This window comes from Lipotes vexillifer, unplaced genomic scaffold (assembly GCF_000442215.2).
Source record: "Lipotes vexillifer unplaced genomic scaffold, Lipotes_vexillifer_v1.1 scaffold890, whole genome shotgun sequence".
In the NCBI taxonomy this organism is placed as follows: domain Eukaryota; kingdom Metazoa; phylum Chordata; class Mammalia; order Artiodactyla; family Lipotidae; genus Lipotes; species Lipotes vexillifer.
The window spans coordinates 1495381-1518496 of record NW_006776053.1 but is presented as its reverse complement, the minus strand read 5'-3'; the positions used below and the strand labels follow the sequence as shown (position 1 = coordinate 1518496).

The 23116-nt window shown below is 43.8% G+C and overlaps 1 protein-coding gene across 1 annotated transcript in view; it reads left to right on the top strand.

Moving 5' to 3' along the window:
• The window catches only part of GOLGA1 (golgin A1), a 50498-nt gene that overhangs the window by 21048 nt on the left and 6334 nt on the right, over window positions 1-23116 (top strand). Inside the window, exons 11-18 of the mRNA XM_007450254.1 lie at window positions 2480-2605; window positions 4581-4676; window positions 7727-7822; window positions 8708-8857; window positions 9416-9511; window positions 21778-21867; window positions 22682-22784; window positions 22887-23050. Coding sequence (XP_007450316.1) covers window positions 2480-2605; window positions 4581-4676; window positions 7727-7822; window positions 8708-8857; window positions 9416-9511; window positions 21778-21867; window positions 22682-22784; window positions 22887-23050 — 921 coding nt within the window. The remainder of the gene's footprint in view (window positions 1-2479; window positions 2606-4580; window positions 4677-7726; window positions 7823-8707; window positions 8858-9415; window positions 9512-21777; window positions 21868-22681; window positions 22785-22886; window positions 23051-23116) is intronic.

Here is a 23116-nt window from a genome sequence, read left to right as displayed (position 1 = left end):
CTTGCCTTGTACCTGATCTTAGTGGGAAAATCTTTGAGTTTCTCACCATTAAGTATGGTGTTAGCTGTAGCACATTAGGTGCTGAGGACTTGAAGTAAAACAGCCAGAGTGTGGGGAATTGCTCCATGTGGGATAGGGTGCACAAGAAAACTAAATGGAAATTGGCAACTGATTCTTCTGTTCCTGACTCTGCCCAACACGGTGACTTATATAAGACTTGTTTGTTCTCTTGCTTGTTACTGGAAAGGGTCACATGTATCTCTCAAGTTCATACTAATGTGTAATATAAGGAGTACAGGCTTTGGGTCAAGAAGGCTTGGGTTTGAATCCTTATTCTGTCACCAAGGTGTGTGCTGTTGGGCTAGTAGTCCCTAAGCTTCAATTTCCCTGTAAATGGACACAGTGAAGGGTGGTTGTAAGGACTAGAGGATGAGCTTGCACATGCTTTGCAAACTGTAGCTGCTCCTGCACCATGCTATTGTAATTATTACTGTTATCAACATTATTAGTAAGAGACCCATTAAAGATGGGTCAGCTGGGCCAAAACTTCTGTCCTATCAGACTACCTCTCCCTCCTGTATTCTCTGCTTTGCATAATGTTACCATTCATCCAGGCATCTGAGCCACAGACTTGGCAGTTGTCTTCACTTCTTCTTTCCTCTTCACCCAGCCCCCTGGTCATGTTGAACTTGTCTCTTTACACCTTTACACGTGCTGCCTTTTACCCAGAAAGCTTGTTCCTCTCCCCCACCTACCACCTGGACTTGCCTGCTTAGGAGGCCTGATCTGATTGCCCCCGTTAGTCCCTCTGATATCTCATAGCACCTTGCATGTCTCTCTGTTACAGCATGATTGTATTGTTTTATAATTAACTGTGTGTATATCCCTTTTTACCACCAGCCTCCATGCTTCTATGGGTCAGTAACTATAGCTGCTTATATCCCTAGAGACAACACATAGAGTATAGGCTTGATAAAAGTTTTTGAATTATGGGATCTTTTTTTTTTTTAATTTATTTATTTTTGGCTGTGTTGGGTCTTCGTTGCTGCGCGCGGGCTTCCTCTAGTTGCAGAGAGCAGGGGCTACCCTTCGTTGTGGTGAGCGGGCTTCTCATTGCGGTGGCTTCTCTTGTTGTGGAGCATGGGCTCTAGGCGTGCGGGCTTCAGTAGTTGTGGCTCACAGGCTCTAGAGCGCAGGCTCAGTAGTTGTGGCTCACGGGCTTAGTTGCTCCGCGGCATGTGGGATCTTCCCGGACCAGGGCTCGAACCCGTGTCCCTTGCGTTGGCAGGCGGATTCTTAACCATTGCGCCACCAGGGAAGCCCAAATTATGTGATCTTGAATCCATTCTTCAAACTTCTCCTCCACTATATATGTTGTCACCGCTGTGAGAATTCAGAATGGCAAGTGCTTCTTCCCAAAATCCTAGGCCCAAGTAGCTACATCTTATTCGGAGGAGAAAACTGGCTGGGTTGCAAGCTAAACATGGAAGTCTGTGGCTTGAGATGGAGCAGCAGATCATGAGGTGAGGGAATATGAGGGAGCACAGTATTTGTGAGGAGGTTCAAGTCCTCACAATGAAATGTTGATGCCATACGACCTTATTTTGGAGTGGAGAATGGGCATGTTCAGTGGATGTAAGGACCACTGTGAGCTAAGAAATTGTATATTCAAAGGATTCTGGATCCTCAGCTTTGATGTTGAGCAGCATTTGGAGACTGACAGTTGTGAAAGGAACAAATGTAGTCCCAACCCACCAGTGCCACCACTACCATCACTGCTAAAGAGGTAGACTGAAATAAATAAGTGGGCAGCTGGTGATCTGGGGCATGGTGTAAGGTGCTGCTGTGATTCAGAGGTGCTCCCTGTCCTGTGAGCCAGGGTGAATATCATTGTTTGTTTCAGTTCTGTCTTCAGCCTTAAGGCAGCTGCACTGGCATCATGACTGCTTCATCCAGCCCCACGTTTCCAGGCGTACTGTTCTGTAGGTCATTGTAGGGCTGGCTGGGAGCTTCCTCAGTGGAATTACCTCTGCTGGTTCTTGGCATCTGGTGTAAAGTTGTAGGTCCTGTTGGCCTCTGTATTAATAGGATCAAACCTATGCTTGATGAGAGTGGGAGGGGGAGCATTCCTTTAGCTAGTCGATCATGACAACACAGGGGATATTTTAGAGAGCAGGAACATCTTCGCAGGGTCCTGGCTAGATTCTACAGACGTAGTAGCATTCTTCCTTCCCGGATTGCCAGGTGCTTAAATTTGGGAGCGTTTGCTGCTTGCTGCAATAGGCCTGAAACAGATACCTGAGTAGTGTTGGGTTCTGATCTCATATATTCTCTGTTCCATTTTCAGGGAAGATCTCCTGGCTGTATGTTCTTCTAGGATGTAGTTGGAAACACAATTTCAGAGAAACATGGTGATTCTAGAGGATAGAGGAAGGGAGGGAGAGAGACAGTGTAATGTAATCTCTGCTTTCACCTGCAGGCCACTTTTGAAACTCAAGAGAAAGAAAAACTCATCACACATTTGCAGGAGAAGGTTGCATCCTTGGAAAAGAGACTGGAGCAGAACTTATCAGGGGGAGAACATGTGCAGGAACTTCTAAAAGAGGTAACTAGCTCCCTTTGGGCTGGCCAGTGTTGGGAGGGCCGTGGTAACACTGGAGATTTCATAAAATCCTAGAGTTTCAGAGCCAGAGAGTCTTCAAAGAGCTTGGTGAAAAGATCAATCCCTCCAACTTTTGATTGTTCTGCTTATGGTAAAATCAGCATCATGTTGCCTGTGTGTGACGTTTTCCTGAAGGAAAGGGAGCACTTCGTTCAGAGATGCATGTGAAGGAGTGGCATCCTGATCACCGATAAACCCCACCTAGTGATTTACGCCATTTGGGTTGTTGTCTTACTGCCCTGCTTTCCTTCCCTACCCATTGTACTTTACATTGGCCAAGGAAAGTAGTTACCATCTGCCTTTGGCGTGAGCGAGAATTGCTTTGGGCAGCAAGTGGACTCTCCTTAGCCGAAGGAGGCAGTTGAGCCAACTGGCCTCTAGCCCAGTGGTGTAGGTGAACTTGCTTGTTGTCTGCCCACATTCTGCTCTCTCCTACATGACAGAGGTGACAAAACCCAAGCCTTGGGCCTAGATTAGCCCCTCACTTTCTGTCTTCAGTCAGTTTCAAATAAATGTGTCCATCTCCACTGCCACTGCTGTACTTCATGTTCCCAGCCACTCTGGCCTAATCTGTGTTAGAAGTCTCCAGACGAGCCTACACAACATCAGTCTCCCCTGCACCCTCTGACACAGTCTTCCACGTCACCCCTAAACTGATCTTTCCAAACAACATTTCTGACTATATCACTCCCATAAAGAGCTTCCACAAATACCCTACAGTCTATAGTGAGTATAACGTGGTTTCTAAGGTATAGATTGATTTCTAGAACCAGGCTCCCTAGGTTTGCCCTTTACCTCTTCTACTTACTAATTTTTGACTTAGAGCAAGTAACTTAATCTTTTTGTGTTTTCTTCCCCCTCTGTAAAATAGGGTTAAAATTGTATCAAACACATAGAATTGTTATTGGGAAGTGATTAGAATTAGCATATCATGTGGTCTCAATATATTTCAACTATTAATATTATAATCATTATTGTGCCATCATCATTGTTATAAAGTTTAGTGTGCATAGGAGTTACTTGGTGAGTTTGTTTGAAGTATACATTTCTAGGGAATTCCCTGGCAGTCCAGTGGTTAGGAATCGGCACTTTTACTGCAGTGGCCCAGGTTCAGTCCCTGGTCAGGAAACTGAGATCTTGCAAGCCAAAAATTTGGGGGAGAAAAAGAAATATATATATGCATGCATGCATGCATGCATGCGTGTGTGTGTGTGTGTGTGTGTGTGTGTGTGTGTGTGTGTGTATGTATGTCTTGCCCTACCCTCAGAAATTCTGATTTTAGTAGGCCTGGAATAAGGCCTCAAACTTAAAAACTCCTCCACTCACCCAGATGAGTCTAATGCTAGTGTTTGGATGACTCCACTTTGAAAAATATTTGCTACAGAATTAAGTTCAAACTTCCTTCTGTAGCATAAAAAGCTTTTCTCATAATCTGGCCCTTTGCCTAACTTTCTAGTCTTGTTTCATGACCTGAACCCATCATCACCTTGACTTTTGGCAAGCTGTAGCTCCCCAGATGCCTCCAGCTGTTTCATACCTCTAGTGTCATCCCTCTGCCTGGGTGCTCCCTTGGGCCCTGGCCACCTGTGAAGAATGAAGCCTCCTAGTTGCCTGAGGCAGTGAGGATCTCCTGCTCTGTGCTGCTCCTTTGTGGACACCATTACACTCTATTATATACTTTTTTGGTTAGTCTTTGCCCCAGCCTCAAGGTGAAAAAACTGTCAAATTTATACTTTATGTATACTTTATATGTATACTTTATGATATGTGAATTTTATCTCTGTTAACTGTTTTGGGTTGTTTGGTGCGTACTTGTGTCCCTCGTGCCTCGCACAAATCGTAGTATGGTGTAGATGTCAGTAAATATTTATTCAATGGAGAAATGACTATTTTCTTTTACTCTTCTTTCAACTTACAGAAAACACTTGCTGAGCAGAATTTGGAGGATACCAGACAGCAGCTCTTGGCAGCCAGAAGCAGCCAGGCCAATGCCACTGACAGCCTGGAGACTCGGGTACTGACCTCACTCCCAGTGGTTCCTGTGTCTGGGTGGTGCCCTGGTTGGATGATGTGGTTGTGGCTGAGAATCCCCTTGGGTCAGAGGTTTTCTTCCAAAGGGACTCTCTTTCGGATCTTACTTGTAGAGAACTGAGGTAGTCGTTTTCTTCATTCTTGCCACATTACCATCATTGTTCCACAGAAAGTTGTTCTCTTCTCTGTTTATTCCCTTTATCCCCATTCCCCTCCTTCCCATAGGAAACCACTCTAATGTGGTTAATAGAGACCCTTTGATTGTTGGATGACCTTAAAACTGGTGACATTGTTCTGTGTGTCTGTGTGTTGATTTAAGTAAATGATACAGCTGTACATATTCTTTTTTATTACTTTCAACTGCTCCATCTTCTGTGTCCACTTCGTTGTTCTTACCTACTGTACTTTATCGTTGTCTACTAGATGCTAGATATCCAGATTGCCTTCGTTCTGGCACCACAAATTACACTGCAGTGAACATCCTTGTCCCTTTTGCCTTAGGAAGGATGGCAAGTGCATATGACTTAATGTGACTCAGTAGGACAGGAATGTTCCCAGAAGGCCTGCACCTGGCTGTACTCTCCCAGCACGCATGAGAGTTCCTATCGCTGCATCTCTGTCTTTTCTAGCATTGGCATTTCTCTGCCTTCTTGCCAGTTTAATGAGTGTGAAGTGGTAGAAGTGGCAAGGGATCTCTGTGGGGCCGCTTATAAGAACACTAATCCCATTCATGAGAGCTCCACCCTCATAACCCAAGTACCTCCCAGACACCTCACATCCTAACACCATCACGTCAAACATTAGGATTTCAATATATGAATTTTGGAGGGACATAAACATTCAGACCATAGCAAATGCTTAGCTTATTTTTTAAATCTTTCTTGTTTCTTGATAAATATATATAAAGCTATATTTTTCTCTAAATACAGCTTTGTTTTATTATAATTCAGTTCTGTTTCTGAATATCCATTCTTTTATTGTGGTAAAATACACATAAAATTTACCATTTCAACCATTTCTAGGTGTACACTGGCATAAAGTACATTCACGTTGTTATGCAACCATTACCACCATCCATTTCTAGAACTTTTTCATCTTCTCAAACAGAAACTGTGCCAACTAAAACAATAACTCTGGGCTTCCCTGGTGGCACAGTGGTTGCGAGTCCGCTTGCCGATGCAGGGGACACGGGTTCGTGCCCCGGTCCGGGAAGATCCCACATGCCGCGGAGCGGCTGGGCCCGTGAGCCATGGCCGCTGAGCCTGCACGTCCGGAGCCTGTGCTCCGCAGCAGGAGGGGCCGCGACGGTGAGAGGCCCGCATACCGCAAACAAAAACAAAACAAAACCAAAAAAAGATGAAAAAAATAAATAAATAAAATAAAACAATAACTCCCCATTCTCTCCTCTCCCCAGCCCCTGGCAACCACCATTCTACTTTCTGTTTTTATGAATTTGATGATCCTAGGTACCTCATATTAGTGGAATCATATGGTATTTGTCTTTTTGTGTCTGGCTTATTTCACTGAGCATAATGTCTTCAAGGTTCATTCACATTATAGCATGTTTCAGAATTTCACTCCTTTTTAAGGCTGAATAAGCCTTTTTAAGACCTTTATTCCATTGTACATATATCACATTTTGTTTATCCATTCATTTGTCCATGGACATTTGGGTTGTTTCCACCTTGTGGCTGTTGTGAAAAATGCTACAGTGAACATTAATTTATGAACAAGGTTTTTGTATGGGCTTATACTTTCATTTCTCTTGGGTATATTCCTAGGAATAGAGTTGCTGGGTCATATAATAACTCTGTGCATAACCTTTTGAGGATCTGAATCTTTCTTGAGTTCTGCCTGCAAACTGGGACTTGCATAGATATTTACTGAACCCAGCAGTTCAAAAAGCTAGGTTTCACCATAAACAAGACAAAAAGACAGCCCTCAGAATGGGAGAAAATATTTACAAATGAAACAACAGACAAAAGATTAGTCTCCAAAATATACAAACAGCTCGTGGAGCTCAATATCAAAAAAAACAAACAATCCAATTAAAAAATGGGCAGAAGACCTAAATAGACGTTTCAGCAAGGAAGACATACAGATGGCCAAGAGGCACATGAAAAGATGCTCAACATCACTAATTATTAGAGAAATGCAAATCAAAACTACAATGAGGTATCACCTCATGCCGGTCAGAGTGGCCATTATCAAAAAATCTAGAAACAGTAAATGCTGGAGAGGGTGTGGAGAAAAGGGAACCCTCTTGCACTGTTGGGGGGAATGTAAATTGATACAGCCACTATGGAGAACAGTATGGAGGTTCCTTAGAAAACTACAAATAGAACTACCATATGACCCGGCAATCCCACTACTAGGCATATACCCTGAGGAAACTGTAATTCAGAAAGAGACTTGTACCACAGTGTTCATTGCAGCACTATTTACAATAGCCAGGACATGGAACTAACCTAAATGTCCATCAACAGATGAATGGATAAAGAAGATGTGGCACATATATACAATGGAATATTAGCCATAAAAAGAAAAGAAATTGAGTTATTTGTAGTGAGGTGGATGGACCTAGAGTCTGTCATACAGAGTGAAGTCAGAAAGTCTTCTTTCTGAAGTCAGAAAGAGAAAAACAAATGCCGTATGCTAACGGCATTTAAAGGATGTTTTTATAATAATAATTTCCCTGAGGAAATTATTAAACATCCTTTAAGGAAATAATCTAAGGTCTGAAGACTGCGTGGAAACATAGAAGGAAATTTGAGCAAGGAGGAAAAATACAAAGTTTTACTAGAATTGTATACGAAGTTGTAATAAAGAAAGAAAAGTCATAAAAATAGCCTGTAAGAAACTATATTAGAATGATAGTGTTTTATAATGGTAGACTTATGAACATCTTTCTTTTTTTGTAAGTAAAAATTTTTCTTTAATGAACCTGTTTTATGATTTAAATAGATTTGATTTTAAAAGCCATTTTGTTGCTACTTCTTTTGAACAAAAGGGTGCTTCTCTTTCCCCCCTCAGGTGAAAGAACTAGAGCAGAGCCTGCAGGCATCTGAGGAGAAGCTAAAACAGAGCAGTGACATTGTGGCAGCTCAGGAAGCTCAGATTCAGGAGCTTGTAAGTGGGTATTGTGACTGCTGTGTTCTAGGCCCTTGATGCTTTTTCCCTTTATTCCTTTGTAGGTCCCCAAACTCACTCCCAAATTCTGGAATGGTATCTGGACCTGACCTTAGATACAGTTGTGAGCAGATAGGCAGTGCAGGTAGAGGGAGTCAGGACCTGCTAGAGGGTCTGAGTTACCCAGAGAGATAGTGACGGGCTAGACGGCCCAGCCTAGTTCTGGGACTGTTAGAGGTGGTGTCTCCACTGGCGTTCAAACCTCACCTTGCAGCCGGGACTGTAGAGAGCAGCTCCAGGCTCTGGGGAACAGATGGCAAGGGCTTGGCCGGTAGTCACAGCGCCAAGTCAGGTGTTGAGCTTGAAACTAGAGAAATAAAAACAGCATTTGTTGCCTGTTTGCCGTGTCTGCTAAGTACTCTGCATGTATTTTAATTTAGTCCTTGCAGCAGACCTAAGAGCCTGTACTGTTATCCTTATTCTCCAGAGGCTCAGAGAAGCAGGCTCAGAAAGGCGACCAGATCACCAGCCCAAGGTCTCCCACCTAGTAAATGGCTGAACCCACATCCTTCCTAGGTCAAAGCCCTTGTTCTTCATCACTGTGTTATGTGCCTCCCCAGGGAAAAGCCTCATCCATAGAGGGCAGCACTGAGTAGAGTAAAGGAGGGCTGTGTCTTAGGACTGGCTGGTGCCCAGAGCTGTTCCCCCAGCACCAAGACCAATCCCAGATTCCAGCTCCTGAGCAGGCCAGGGGACCTCAGCGGCACCCAGGCTGGAGGTCAGGAAGGAGAGTTGTTTCTATTGGACACTCATCTTTGGGTCACTGAGGGACAGAATAAAGCCCCCATTGTGACCACGAATAACTGTCCTCTGCTACCCCCTCAGGCCTCCGCAAACAAGGAGAGCAGCTGTGCACAGCAGCAGGTCCTCACTCTGGAGCAGCAGTGCACAGAGCAGATCCACACACTGAAGGCCCAGCTCTCTGCCCTGGAGAGAGCTCGGGCAGCCGACCATGCGGCCGCGGAGCGGAAGGTGGTGAGTGAGGAAAGGAGAGGGGCCGGGTACGGGAGCACCACGTTCACGTGTGGCTCGGCTGCCAAGTTATTTGATGAGAAGAAGACCAGCCCTCCTCTGAAGTAGGGAACCACTTTTTGGAGCAGTTTTTATCTTTCAACAAAACACCTGCTCATGAGACTGGATGTTAAAAGGCTGCTTTTTATAAAAACCCTGAACAAATGGGTTTTCTTTTTCCTTGGGCTGCACATGGACTTCCTGGTGCTTCCTGACCAGTCCCATCAGCGGCTTCCCACTGCCTTTCTAAAATGTATACTGTTCATCCTTAATGGCTTCTCCCTTCCTTGGTTCCCCTCCTTGTTCCATAGGCTTCAGAATCAAGTGCCTTAGTTCTTGTGAGGAGTGTGTCAGGTGACTCTCCCTTCCTCACCCCAATCCCCATTCTCATCTCCCACCCCTACAGTGGCAACAAAAGGAAGGGGGGCATTTTTAAAGGTTCCATGTCAAAGAGATAGGACTGTGCTCAGGGAAAATATGGTAAAGACCTTTTCTTTTATACATACTTTTCTCAATTTGCAGAGAGAGCTGGAGCAAGAAAATGCAGGCCTTAAAGAAAGTAAGAATGAATGTGAACATTCTTTACAACATCACCAACTTGAACTAAAGAAGCTGAAGGTATTTATCTAACTGAATCAATTTCACAAAAGTATCATGTCTTTCATGTGTGTATTTGGGGTGGCCAAGTGAACGTTCTATACGTAGAGTAGAGAAGGAATGGAACTAGCATTTGTTCAGAGTTCTGCTAGGCGTTTGCAACAACTTGTCACCTCGTTAAGTCCTCGCAGTGATCAAGGACATAGGGAGAGTTGTGCTTATTTTGCAGTTAATGTCGTCGAGGTTCTGAGTGTAAGTAATTTGTCCAGGTTCCATAGTTAGAGGTGGTGCTGCTCTGACTTCTCACTCCACCACAGAGACCCAGCCCTTCCTCTCTGTCCTCGTCAACAGCTGCCTGACAGTAATGCTGTCAAAGCACCACTGTCACTGATTTCCAGTGAGGCCAGTAAAGCAAGGCCTTAAAACATCATGAGGGCCTTATTTGTTTGTTTGTAACAGGGAGCAGGTACAGAAATGAAGAAAAAACAACCTGCTGGATTGTTTCCCGTTCCCTTCTGAGAACTTGGTGCTTTGATCAGTTGCTGCCACCTTCATTCCCGGGACATAACTGGATTCAGGGGAAGGAGTCTGCCACTTTCTTATAGGCCTCCAGGCTCCCCTGTCCCCTTTCATAGCAGCCCTTAGATGATAGATCTTTGCAGGACTTGCCCAGCTGTGGTCATGACACAAAGATCTTGTGGATCCTTTGGCAGAGATCTTCTCAGAGAACATCCATAGCTGAGGCCTGCACTGAGTCAGCTTTTACCAGTAGTCTCTGCTAAGCTATGTAGGTGCTAGTGCAGTAGTGCCATGTCATGGAAAGCATGGACTTTGGAGTCAAATATTTCTTCATGCATTCCCTTCAACAAACATCTGAGTACCTGTGGGCCCCATTGTAGGTGCTGGGATGTGGCAATGAGCAAAACAGACAAAATCTTTCCCCCTCCCCTAACCTGTGGAGCTTGTAACTAGAGACAGTAAACACTTTTTTAAAAAAATTTTATTTTATTTATTTTTTATACAGCAGGTTCTTATTAGTCATCAGTTTTATACACATCAGTGTATACATGTCAATCCCAATCTTCCAATTCATCACACCACCACCACCACCCCGCCACTTTCCCCCCTTGGTGTCCATACGTTTGTTCTCTACATCTGTGTCTCTATTTCTGCCCTGCAAACTGGTTCATCTGTACCATTTTTCTAGGTTCTACATATATGCGTTAACATACGATCATTTTTTTTGTCTTTCTGACTTACCTCACTCTGTATGACAGTCTCTAGATCCATCCACGTCTCTACAAATGATCCAATTTCGTTCCTTTTTATGGCTGAGTAATATTCCATTGTATATATGTACCACTGCTTCTTTATCCATTCATCGAGACGGTAAACACTTGATAAATAGTTATAAATGCTATGAAGACAATAAAGCAGAGTAAAGGACAGGGAGGAGGGAGGAAAGGGCTCTTTTAAATATGGAGGTGAATACGGGAACCAGGATGGCAGAGTAGAAGGACATGCTCTCACTCCCTCTTGTGAGAACACCAGAATCACAAGTAGCTGCTGGACAATCATCGACAGGAAGACATTGGAACTCACCAAAAAAGATACCCCACATCCAAAGATGAAGGAGAATCCACATGAGATGGTAGGAGGGGCACAATCACAGCAAAATCTAATCCCATAACTTCTGGGTGGGTGACTCACAGGCTGGAGAACACTTATAGCACAGATGTCCACCCACCGGAGTGAAGGTTCTGAGCCCCACATCAGGCTGCCCAACCTGGGGGTCTGGCAATGAGAGGAGGAATTCCTAGAGAATCAGACTTTGAAGCCTAGTGGGATTTGATTGCAGGACTTCGACAGGACTGGGGGAAACAGAGACTCCACTCTTGGAAGGCACACACAAAGTAGTGTGCACATCAGGACTCAGGGGAAGGAGCAGTGACCCCAGGGGAGACTGAACCAGACCTACCTGCTAGTGTTGGAGGGTCTCCTGCAGGGGGGGGGGGTGGCTGTGGCTCACCATGGGGACAAGGACACAGCAGAAGTTCTGGGAAGTACTCCGTGGCGTGAGCCCTCCCAGAGTCCACCATTAGCCCCACCAAAGAGCCGGGTAGGTTCCAGTGTTGGGTTGCCTCAGGCCAAACAACCAACAGGGAAGGAACCCAGGCCCATCCATCAGCAGCCAAGCGGATTAAAGTTTTACTGAGCTCTGCCCACCAGAGCAACAGTCAGCTCTACCCACCACCAGTCCCTCCCATCAGGAAACCTGCACAAGCCTCTTAGATAGCCTCATCCACCGGAGGGCAGACAGCAGAAGCAAGAAGAACTACAGTCCTGCAGCCTGTGGAACAAAAACCACATTGACAGAATGATAGACAAGATGAAAAGGCAGAGGGGCTGTGTACCAGATGAAGGAACAAGATAAGACCCCAGAAAAACAATTAAGTGGAGATAGGCAACCTTCCAGAAAAAGAATTCAGAATAATGATAGTGAAGATGATGCAGGACCTCAGAAAAGGAATGAAGGCAAAGATCAAGAAGATGCAAGAAATGTTTAACAAAGACCTAGAAGAATTAAAGAACAGACAAACAGAAATGAACAATACAATAACTGAAATGAAAACTACACTAGAAGGAATCAATAGCAGAATAACTGAGGCAGAAGAACGGATAAGTGACCTGGAAGAAAGAATGGTGGAATTCACTGCTATGGAACAGAATAAAGAAACAAGAATGAAAAGAAATGAAGACAGCCTAAGAGACCTCTGGGACAACATTAAACGCAAACACATTCACATTATAGGGGTCCCAGAAGGAGAAAAGAGAGAGAAAGGGCCAGAGAAAATATTTGAAGAGATTATAGTCAAAAACTTCCCTGACATGGGAAAGGAAATAGCCACCCAAGTCCAGGAAGTGCAGCGAGTCCCTTACAGGATAAACCCAAGGAGAAACATGCTGAGACACATAGTCATCAAATTGGCAAAAATTAAAGACAAAGAACAATTATTGAAAGCAGCAAGCGAAAAATGACAACCTACAAGGGAACTCCCGTAAGGTTAACAGCTGATTTCTCAGCAGAAACTCTACAAGCCAGAAGGGAGTGGCATGATATACTTAAAGTGATGAAAGGGAAGAACCTACAATGAAGATTACCTGGCAAGGATCTCATTCAGATTCAATGGAGAAATCAGAAGCTTTACAGACAAGCAAAAGCTCAGAGAATTCAGCACCACCAAACCAGCTCTACAACAAATGCTAAAGGAACTTCTCTAAGTTGAAACACAAGAGAAGAATAGGACTTACAAAAACAAGCCCAAAACAATTAAGAAAATGGTCACAGGAACATACATATCAATAATTACCTGAAACATGAATGGATTAAATGCTACAAACAAAAGACACAGGCTTGCTGAATGGATACAAAACCAAGACCCATCTATATGCTGTCTACAAGAGACCCACTTGAGACCTAGGGACACATACAGACTGAAAGTGAGGGGATGGAAAAAGATATTGCATGCAAATGGAAATCAAAAGAAAGCTGGAGTAGCAATACTCATCAGGTAAAATTGACTTCAAAGAATGTTACAAGAGACAAGGAAGGACACTACATAATGATCAAGGGATCAATCCAAGAAGAAGATACAACAATTATAAATATATATGCACCCAACATAGGAGCACCTCAATACATAAGGCAACTGCTAACAGCTATAAAAGGAAATCGACAGTAACACAATAATAGTGGGGGACTTTAACCTATGTTTCTGTTTTTGTGCCAGTACCATATTGTCTTGATTACTGTAGCTTTGTAGTATAGTCTGAAGTCAGGGAGTCTGATTCCTCCAGCTCCATTTTTTTCCCTCACTTACACCAATGGACAGATCATCCAAAATGAAAATAAATAAGGAAACAGAAGCTTTAAATGACACAGTAGACCAGATAGATTTAATTGATATTTATAGGACATTCTGTCCTAAAACAGCAAATTACACTTTCTTCTCAAGTGTGCATAGAACATTCTCCAGGATAGGTCACATCTTGGGTCACAAATCAAGCCTCAGTAAATTTAAGAAAATTGAAATCATATCAAGCATCTTTTCTGACCACAACACTATGAGGTTAGAAATGAATTACAGGGGAAAAAACGTAAAAAACACAAACACATGGAGGCTAAACAATATGTTACTAAGTAACCAAGAGATCACTGAATAAATCAAAAAATACCTAGAGATAAATGACCATGAAAACACAATGATCCAAAACCTATGGGATGCAGCAAAAGCAGCTCTAAGAGGGAAGTTTATAGCTATACAAGCCTACCCCAAGAAACAAGAAAAATCTGAAATAAACAATCTAACCTTACACCTAAAGGAACTAGAGAAAGAAGAACAAACAAAACCCAAAGTTAGCAGAAGGAAAGAAATCAAGATCAGAGCAGAAATAAATAGAAACAAAGGAAACAATAGCAAAGATCAATAAAACTAAAAGCCGGTTCTTTGAGAAGATAAACAAAATTGATAAACCATTAGCAAGACTCATCAAGAAAAAGAGGGAGAGGACTCAATAAAATTAGAAATGAAAAAGGAGATGTTACAACAGACACCGCAGAAATACAAAGCATCCTAAGAGACTACCACCAGCAACTCTATGCCAAAGAAATGGACAACCTGGAAGAAATGGACAAATTCTTAGAAAGGTATAAGTTTCCAAGACTGAACCAGGAAGAAATAGAAAATATGACAGACCAATCACAAGTAATGAAATTGAAACTGTGATTAAAAATCTTCCAACAAACAAAAGTCCAGGACCAAATGGCTTCACAGGTGAATTGTATCAAACATTTAGAGAAGAGCTAACACCCATCCTTCTGAAACTCTTCCAAAAAATTGCAAAGGAGCACTCCCAAACTCATTCTATGAGGCCACCATCACCCTAATACCAAAACCAGACAAAGATACTACAAAATAAGAAAATTACACACCAGTATCACTGATGAATATGATGCAAAAGTCCTCAACAAAATACTAGCAAACAGAATCCAACAACACATTAAAAGGATCATACACCGTGATCAAGTGGGATTTATCCCGGGGATGCAAGGATTCTTCAAAATACGCAAATCAATCAGTGTGATACACCATATTAACAAATTGAAGAATGAAAACCATATGATCATCTAAATAGATGCAGAAAAAGCTTTTGACAAAATTCAACACCCATCTATGATAAAAACTCTCCAGAAAGTGGTCATAGAGGGAACCTACCTCAACATAATAAAGGCCATATACGACAAACCCACAGCAGACATCATTCTCAATGGTGAAAAACTGAAAGCATTTCTTCTAAGATCAGGAACAAGACAAAGATGTCCACTCTCACCGCTATTATTCAACATAGTTTTGGAAGTCCTAGCCACAGCAATCAGAGAAGAAAAAGAAATAAAAGGAATACAAATCGGAAAAGAAGAAGTAAAACTGTCACTGTTTGCAGATGACATGATACTGTACTTGTAGAATCCTAAAGATGACACCAGAAAACTACTAGAGCTAATCAATGAATTTGGTAAAGTTGCAGGATACAAAATTAATGCACAGAAATCTCTTGCATTCCTATACTCTAACAAAGAAAGATCAGAAAGAGAAATTAAGGAAACACTCCCATTTACCATTGCAACAAAAAGAATAAAATACCTGGGAATAAACCTTCCTAGGGAGACAAAAGACCTGTATGCAGAAAACTATAGGACACTGATGAAAAAAATTAAACATGATACCAACAGATGGACAGATATATCATGTTCTTGGATTGGAAGAATCAATATTGTAAAAATGACTATGCTACCCAAAGCAATCTACAGATTCAGTGCAATCCCTATCAAATTACCAATGGCATTTTTTACAGAACTAGAACAAAAAAATCTTAAAATTTGTATGGAGACCCAAAAGACCCTGAATAGCCAAAGCAGTCTTGAGGGAAAAAAATGGAGCTGGAGGAATCAGACTCCCTGACTTCAGACTATACTACAAAGCTACAGTAATCAAGACAATATGGTACTGGCACAAAAACAGAAACATAGGTCAATGAACAAGATAGAAAGCCCAGAGGTAAACCCATCCACCTATGGTCAACTAATCTATGACAAAGGAGGCAAAGATATACAGTGGAGAAAAGACAGTCTCTTCTACAAGTGGTGCTGGGAAAACTGGACCGCTACATGTAAAAGAATGAAATTAGAACAGTCCCTAACACCATACACAAAAATAAACTCAAAATGGATTAGAGACCTAAATGTAAGACTGGACACTGTAAAACTCTTAGAGGAAAACATAGGGAGAACAGTCTTTGACATAAATCACAGCAAGATCTTTTTTTGATCCACCTCCTAGAGTAATGGAAATAAAAACAAAAATAAGCAAATGGGACCTAATGAAACTTCAAAGCTTTTGCACAGCAAAGGAAACCATAAACAAGACGAAAAGACAACCCTCAGAATGGGAGAAAATATTTGCAAACGAATCAACGGACAAAACATTAATCTCCAACATATATAAACAGCTCATGCAGCTCAATTTTAAAAAAACAACCCAATCCAAAAGTGGGGAGAAGACCTAAATAGACATTTCTCCAAAGAAGACATACAGCTGGCCAAGAAGCACATGAAAAGCTGCTCAACATCACTAATTATTAGAGAAGTGCAAATCAAAACTACAGTGAGGTATCACCTCACACCAGTTAGAATGGGCATCATCAGAAAATCTACAAACAACAAATGCTGGAGAGGGTGTGGAGAAAAGGGAACCCTCTTGCACTGTTGGTAGGAATGTAAATTGATACAGCTACTATGGATTACAGTACGGAGGTTCCTTAAAAAGCTAAAAATAGAATTACCATATGATCCAGCAATCCCACTACTGGACATATACCTAGAGCAAACCGCAATTCAAAAAGACACATGCACCCCAATGTTCATTGCAGCACTATTTACAATAGCCAGGTCATGGAAGCAACCTAAATGCCCACTGACAGACGAATGGATAAAGAAGCAGTGGTACATATATACAATGGAGTATTACTCAGCCATAAAAAGGAACGAAATTGGGTCATTTGTTGAGACGTGGATGGATCTAGAGACTGTCATACAGAGTGAAGTAAGTCAGAAAGAGAAAAACAAATATCGTATATTAACGCATATATGTGGAACCTAGAAAAATGGTACAGATGAACCAGTTTTCAGAGCAGAAATAGAGACACAGATGTAGAGAACAAGCGTATGGACACCAAGGGAGGAAAGCCATGGCGGGGCAGTGCTGTGTTGAATTGGGCGATTGGGATTGACGTGTATACACTGATGTGTATAAAATTGATGACTAATAAGAACCTGCTGTATAAAAAAATAAATTTAAAAATTAAGAAAAAAGATATATATGGAGGTGAGGGAGGGTGTTAGTGAGATTTGAGCAAAAGGTCTGAATAACGAGAAGGGGACAGCAATGCAAATTTTTGGGGAAGGAATATTCCAGACAGAAGAAATAGCAAAGAGAAACACCGTCATGCAGAAAAAAGCTTGGTTTGTTCAGAGAACAGCACAAAGGCCACTGTAGCTGCCACTCCGTGGGCTCGGGGAGAGCGGTGGATGATAGAAGGTCATTGGGGAAGCAGTTGGAGGTTTTAAGCAGAGGAGTGACGTGAGAAGTTTTGTAGTAAAAGGATTACTCTGGCTGTATGTGGAGAATGTTCTGTAAAGGAGGCAAGTACAGAAGCAGGAAGACCTTTTAGGAAGCTCAGATATTACTGTGCGTGCTCCGTTTAAGGATATAAAAGACAAAATTGAACATTTCAGCAGAGATTTGGAAATTATAATAGAAGACAGTAGTTTTGAAAAGGAATCTAATTAGGGTTTCCCTGGTGGCACAGTGGTTAAGAATCCACCTGCCAATGCAGGGGACACGGGTTCAATCCCTGATCCGGGAAGATCCCACATGCCAAGGAGCAACTAAGCCCGTGCACCACAACTACTGGGCCTGTGCTCTAGAGCCCACAAGCCACAACTACTGAAGCCCATGTGCCACAACTGCTGAGCCCACATGCCACAGCTGCTGAATCCTGCACGCCTAGAGCCCATACTCTGCAACAAGAGACGCCACCACAATGAGAAGCCCGCACACTGCAACAAGTAGCCCCTGCTCGCCACAACTAGAGAAAGCCTGCATGCTGCAGTGAAGACCCAATGCAGCCAAAAATAAATTAAATAAATAAAATTTTTTAAAAAAGAAAAGGAATCAACTTAGAATTCCAAAACTGAAAAATGCAGTAGCTGAAAGTAAAAATGCAGATTACAGAAGGGCATGAGGAAACTTTTTTGGCATAATGGATATTTTCACTATTTTTATTTTGGTGATGGTTTCAGCATAATTCATCAGTTGCATACTTTAAATATGTGCAGTTTATTATTTGCCAATTATACTTCAGTAAAGCTGTTTAAAAAACAATGAATGAGCTTAACAGCAGATTAGAACTAAAGAGAGAAGTAGTGAAATGGAAGAAAGGTCAGAATAAAATGCAGAAAAGAGAAGATAAAAGACATACAGGGTACTGTGAGATGTTTTATCATGTGTCAGTAGAAGCCCAGAGGAAATGAAAAAAATGAGACAGAAGCAATCATTAAAGAGATCATCGCTGAGAAGTTTTCAAACTGATGAAAGCTCTCGAGTCACAGGTACAGGTATAAGAATCCTTACAAATCCAAACAGGATAAATTTTAAAATGCGTACCCAGACACAGCATTGTAGTAGCACTAAAGAAAACCAATAAAACAGAAAGAATTAGGCACTAACAGACTTGCACTAAAGTAAGTACTAAAGAACATCTTTCAGGTGAAGGAAAATTCTAGAAGTACAGAAGATGTAGAGGGAAGAATGGAGGGCAGTGATTATTGCAAGTATGTGCACAAGAAGAAACAAAATCTGCCCCACAGCATGTGATTCACAGTCCAGTCAGGAGAGAGGAACTACCCCAGTTATTTGAATGAGAATTTGTGTTCTAGTGTAAAGTTTTTAATCCAGCACTGAAACAGTTAAAAGATACCATGAAGGTAGCAACTGCAGGGCACAGCTTCCAACCCTAGGACTAAGGGAACAAAGTGAAGATGTTGGAATTATTTAGGAATTAAGAAGAGGAGCCCCACAGATTTGAAACTCAGACCTGTGAGGAGGGGACTCTGTACAGTTGGTGCTGGTGTGTTTGTTGAGGGATAGGGCAGTGAAAGAATTCAGCCGCAAGTGTCGGGAAGACTGCCGAGTGGATGCAGCTGCTGCTTTGGGAAGAAATTGCAGCTGCCAGGGCCAAGCAGCATTGCTCACAGAAACTGGAAGCTGACGGAAAGGAGCAAGTCTTTCTCCCTCCTCCTGCCTTCCAATCTCCCTGGAGCTCCCCCTTTTGGCAGAGATGAGTATGTATATGAATGTGGAGCCTGACCTGGAGAAATAGGGTTTGCAGATTCCCAGGCACAGCATCACAAAGCAGAATATGAAAGGGTGGGTGTGGGCTGAGGCAATAACTTAAAAAACAGCACACACAGGCTATTTAGAAGTGTGGTTAATTTTTAGACGTTTGAGCGAGTTTTCTTGATATCTTGGATTTCTAGTTTAATACCATTATAGTCAGATAATAATCTAAATGATTTCAGTTCTTCGATATTTATTTAGACTTGTTTTATGACCCAACCTATAGTGTATCTTGGTAAATATTTCAGTGCACTTGAAAAGAATATATATTCTGTTAGTAGGGAGAGTGTTCTATAAATGCTAATTAGATCAAGTTCGTTAATAGTATTGTTCAAATCTTCTGTAGGACTTCTATTTTTTGTTTTTTTTCTTTTTTGGTATATTTGTTCCATCACTTACTGAGAGGGGTGCTAGATCTTCAGCTGTAATCATGGATTTGTCTCTTTCTCTCTTTAGTTCTGTCAGTCTTTGCTTCTGGTATTTTGAAGCACTATTTTTAGATGCACACTTTTTGTTTGTTTGTTTGTTTGTATCCATATTTTTCAAAACAGCCCTCTGGGGAAATCATTCCCAGGTGCAGAGGGCTGTGCTCATGGGTAGCCTGCTGGCTTCTGCAGTGAACCTGAGCTATGCCAATCAGTCTCAAATCCTGGATCATGTGTGGCTCTGTGGCAGTAGCTGAGACTCTACAACCACGTAGACTCAGTTCTGGGTGTCACCCTGGCCCCTCACTAGCTGATGCTTGAGGGAATCAGTGTCCTTTTTTCAAACTGAAGATGATAACCCTTGACTTCAAGAGGTTTACCCTGGGGATCAAGCATGACCATGGATGAAAAGTACCAAGTACAGTTCCTGGCATGCTTCCTGCCTTCTCGCTCACAGCCTGCCTGCTGTCCTCTTAAGACATCAGCAGTCATAGCGTCTCTTCTAAACTTCCCCAGAAAAGGCTCCTGTGGAGGCATGACATTCCTGTCACCCGGCCCACCTGGGCTTGCAGGGCCAGGGTTTCATAGCTCCACTCAGCCTGAGATCTCTTGCTCCTTCTCCTGTACCAACAGAGCTTCTCCCGATGAAGGGGATTGTCTGGGGTAGTTCAAGGTCTCACTTTCAGCCTCTTGAGTTCCTGCACCAATTTTCCTTGTCTACTAGAGGTGGACTCACGGAATGTCAATTCTGACAGCTCCCCAGTAGGAACCAGAATGGCACTGGCCATGAGGCTGACGTCTCCATCCATTAACCCACCTGGACTGGTGTAAGTGGAAAAGGAGGTATCGTAGGAGGAGTTGAGTAGTTCACTGAACCAGAAAGACTTGTCCAACTGGAACCTGGGGACTCAGATCTCTTCTCTGCCTGCGTCATGCTGTCTCTTGCCCTGTCAGTCACCCAACTCATCCTTGCTTTTCTCAATGATATAGACTGTGTCCTAGAGGTTGGGAGGACATCACCTCAGCAGCTCCAAGCTGGTATCATTCCAACTTAGCAACCCCGGAGAAAAGAGGGCATCTCCCTCTCAGCTTCACCATATAAAAAAAGATTCTGATATATAAAGGGATTTGATTGGTTCATCTTGGGTGACAGAGCCATCCTTTGGACAAATCAAGTTGGCCAAGGGGATGATTTACTGTGATTGGCCAGGCCCGAATCACATGCTTATTCTTGTTTTTTTTTTTGTCCAGTATGCGGGCCTCTCACTGTTGTGGCCTCTCCCGTTGCGGAGCACAGGCTCTGGACGCGCAGGCTCAGTGGCCATGGCTCACGGGCCTAGCCGCTCCGCGGCATGTGGGGTCTTCCTGGACCGGGGGGCACGAACCTGTGTCCCCTGCATCGGCAGGCGGACTCTCAACCACTGCACCACCAAGGAAGCCCACATGCTTATTCTTGTAGCCACAAAATGGGGACATCATTATTGGTAACCCTACCAGAACCATGTAGAATTTTGGAGTGGGAGTGGGGAATAGCAGTGATGAGGCTCTTACCCCCCCACCAAAAGGGGTGATTCTGGGTAGACATAAACAGCAGACATCCCTGACCAGTGTGCAGGCACCTGAGAAGTCATATTATTCATCTGGGGGTTGATTAGCGAGCCCAGCATCAGCCTCAGGGAAGAGGACTGATGTGATTGTCAGGAGGGAGTCCCTGTGCTCTGGCGGGGGGACGCAGCGGGGCAGCCCTGCTTGTGGTAGAAAAGACTGGGTGGTAGAGTGTAGCAGCCAAAGGCTTGGCTCAGCTCAGCCTCTGGCTTAAAACGTGGCCATGCCACTTACTAGCTCTAGGATCTCAGGCAATTATTTAACCTCTCAGAGCCTCAGTTTTCTCTCCTGTAATATGGATGATTTTGATGAAGTTGTGACATTTCCTGTATTAAAATTCAGTAATTGCTTATCATTTCTGTAGCCGGATTGCTCCAGTCTGCTACTCCATTCACGTCAGCTTGAGTCTTCTTGTTCTGTGTTGATTTCATTAGACCACCTCTTTGAGTCTAGGTCCCCTAGCCTTTGGCCTGAGTACTAGCTGGTGTGTTCATGGGACGACTGACCTTCCACGGTGTGCCTGTTCCCAGAGGTTGGTGGGTTGTCCACAGGAACAGTTCTCAGAGGCAAACAGAAGGCAGTGCAGCAAAAGAGTAGCCTGGGAACCTTGGGAAGCAGGAAACACTTCCATCTGGACCTGCAAGACGGCCCTCCCTCTGTGGGCGTCGCGTGAAGTGTGCAGCTAAAAAAAAGGTGAACTGAGGTTCTGGACTCAATCTCCTACCAATTTTCCGGATTGTAGGAAGAATGGAGCCAAAGAGAAATTGTGAGTGTGGCAATGGCTCAAGCCCTGGAGGAGGTGCGGAAGCAAAGGGAAGAGTTCCAGCAACAGGTAGGCCCCCTGTGATGCCTCCACCTCAGTCCCAGGCAGGACCAACCTATCTCCTGCTCTGTCCAGGGCAGAGGGTGGACACAGGTCTCAGGAGTGTCGTCAGCTGCTTGATTCCCCTGATGTCTCTAGGAAGATGGGAGAAAGATGTTAGAAAGAAACCCTCACCCCATAGGATGGCCTTTTAAAATTTTGATAGTTAATGTGATAAACATCACCTGGGGAAAAGTCCAGAACCAGGTACTACTGGGCTCTAATTCTGTGAGGTGGGCCACCACCGGCCACAGGCCCCAGGACCACATACAGTTGAGCTCTCAGCAGCAAGGGTGGGAAAAGCCTTCCTTTGAGGACAGACTCAAGAGTTAGGCCCCAAATCTAGGTAACTGGCTCTAGGTCTTGGTTTGGTCCTTAACAGATCTGTCTGAGGTGCCTCTGAAAAGACCCTATGATAATCATACCTTCAAGAATATGATAATGAGGTCATTTGTATCAAATGCTGGGCACGTCACAGGCCCTCAGGACGTGGAAGTTACGGTTTTGACAGCTTTTGGAAGGCTGGGCAGAATGGCCATGTCTCTGGTAGGCCCACTACAGGCCAGAGTCGCAGTGAGGGTGATTGCCCCTGTGCAGGGCCCCTGCCGAGGAGAACTGATCTGTGCATGTTTATAGAAGCAGAGGTTAGCTTGGGGAATGTTCTAGGCTGTGGCCTTCAGGGAGGGATTCATGGAGGACCCTGGTAGTGGAAAAGTGGAGACTCCTTTAGGGAAGATGGGATTATTGCTACCAACCTTCTCTCATGTTGGTTTTTTTCTCCGAGGCTGCTAACCTGATCGCCATAGAAGGTGAGAAGGAGCAGAGTCTGCAGGAAAAAACTGAAGTGATTCTCCAGAAAGAGCAAGAGATTCTCCAACTGAAGAAAGGTGAGGCATCGGCCAAGGCTGGGCCTTTTCACCTGTTCTTGCCCGGACCCCTGCCCAGAGGTGGCCCAGTCACCGCGCTCACCTCCTCTCTGCCCGGCTTAGGTCACGACTCCGCCCTGCTGCAGATGCGCCAGCTGCAGAGTGAGCTGGAGGCCCTGAGGGGCCTGAGGGCCGAGGAGCAGTCGGAGACGGCCGACGTGCAGGAGGACCTGCTGAGGCTGCAGAGCCAGGAGCAGGGTGTGGTGCTCTCAGTCAGCGAGCCTCACGTGAGTCCCGCCTGAGCCGCCTCCCTGTGCCGCCTCCCTGTGCCTCAGCTTCCTCTCCAACGGGGG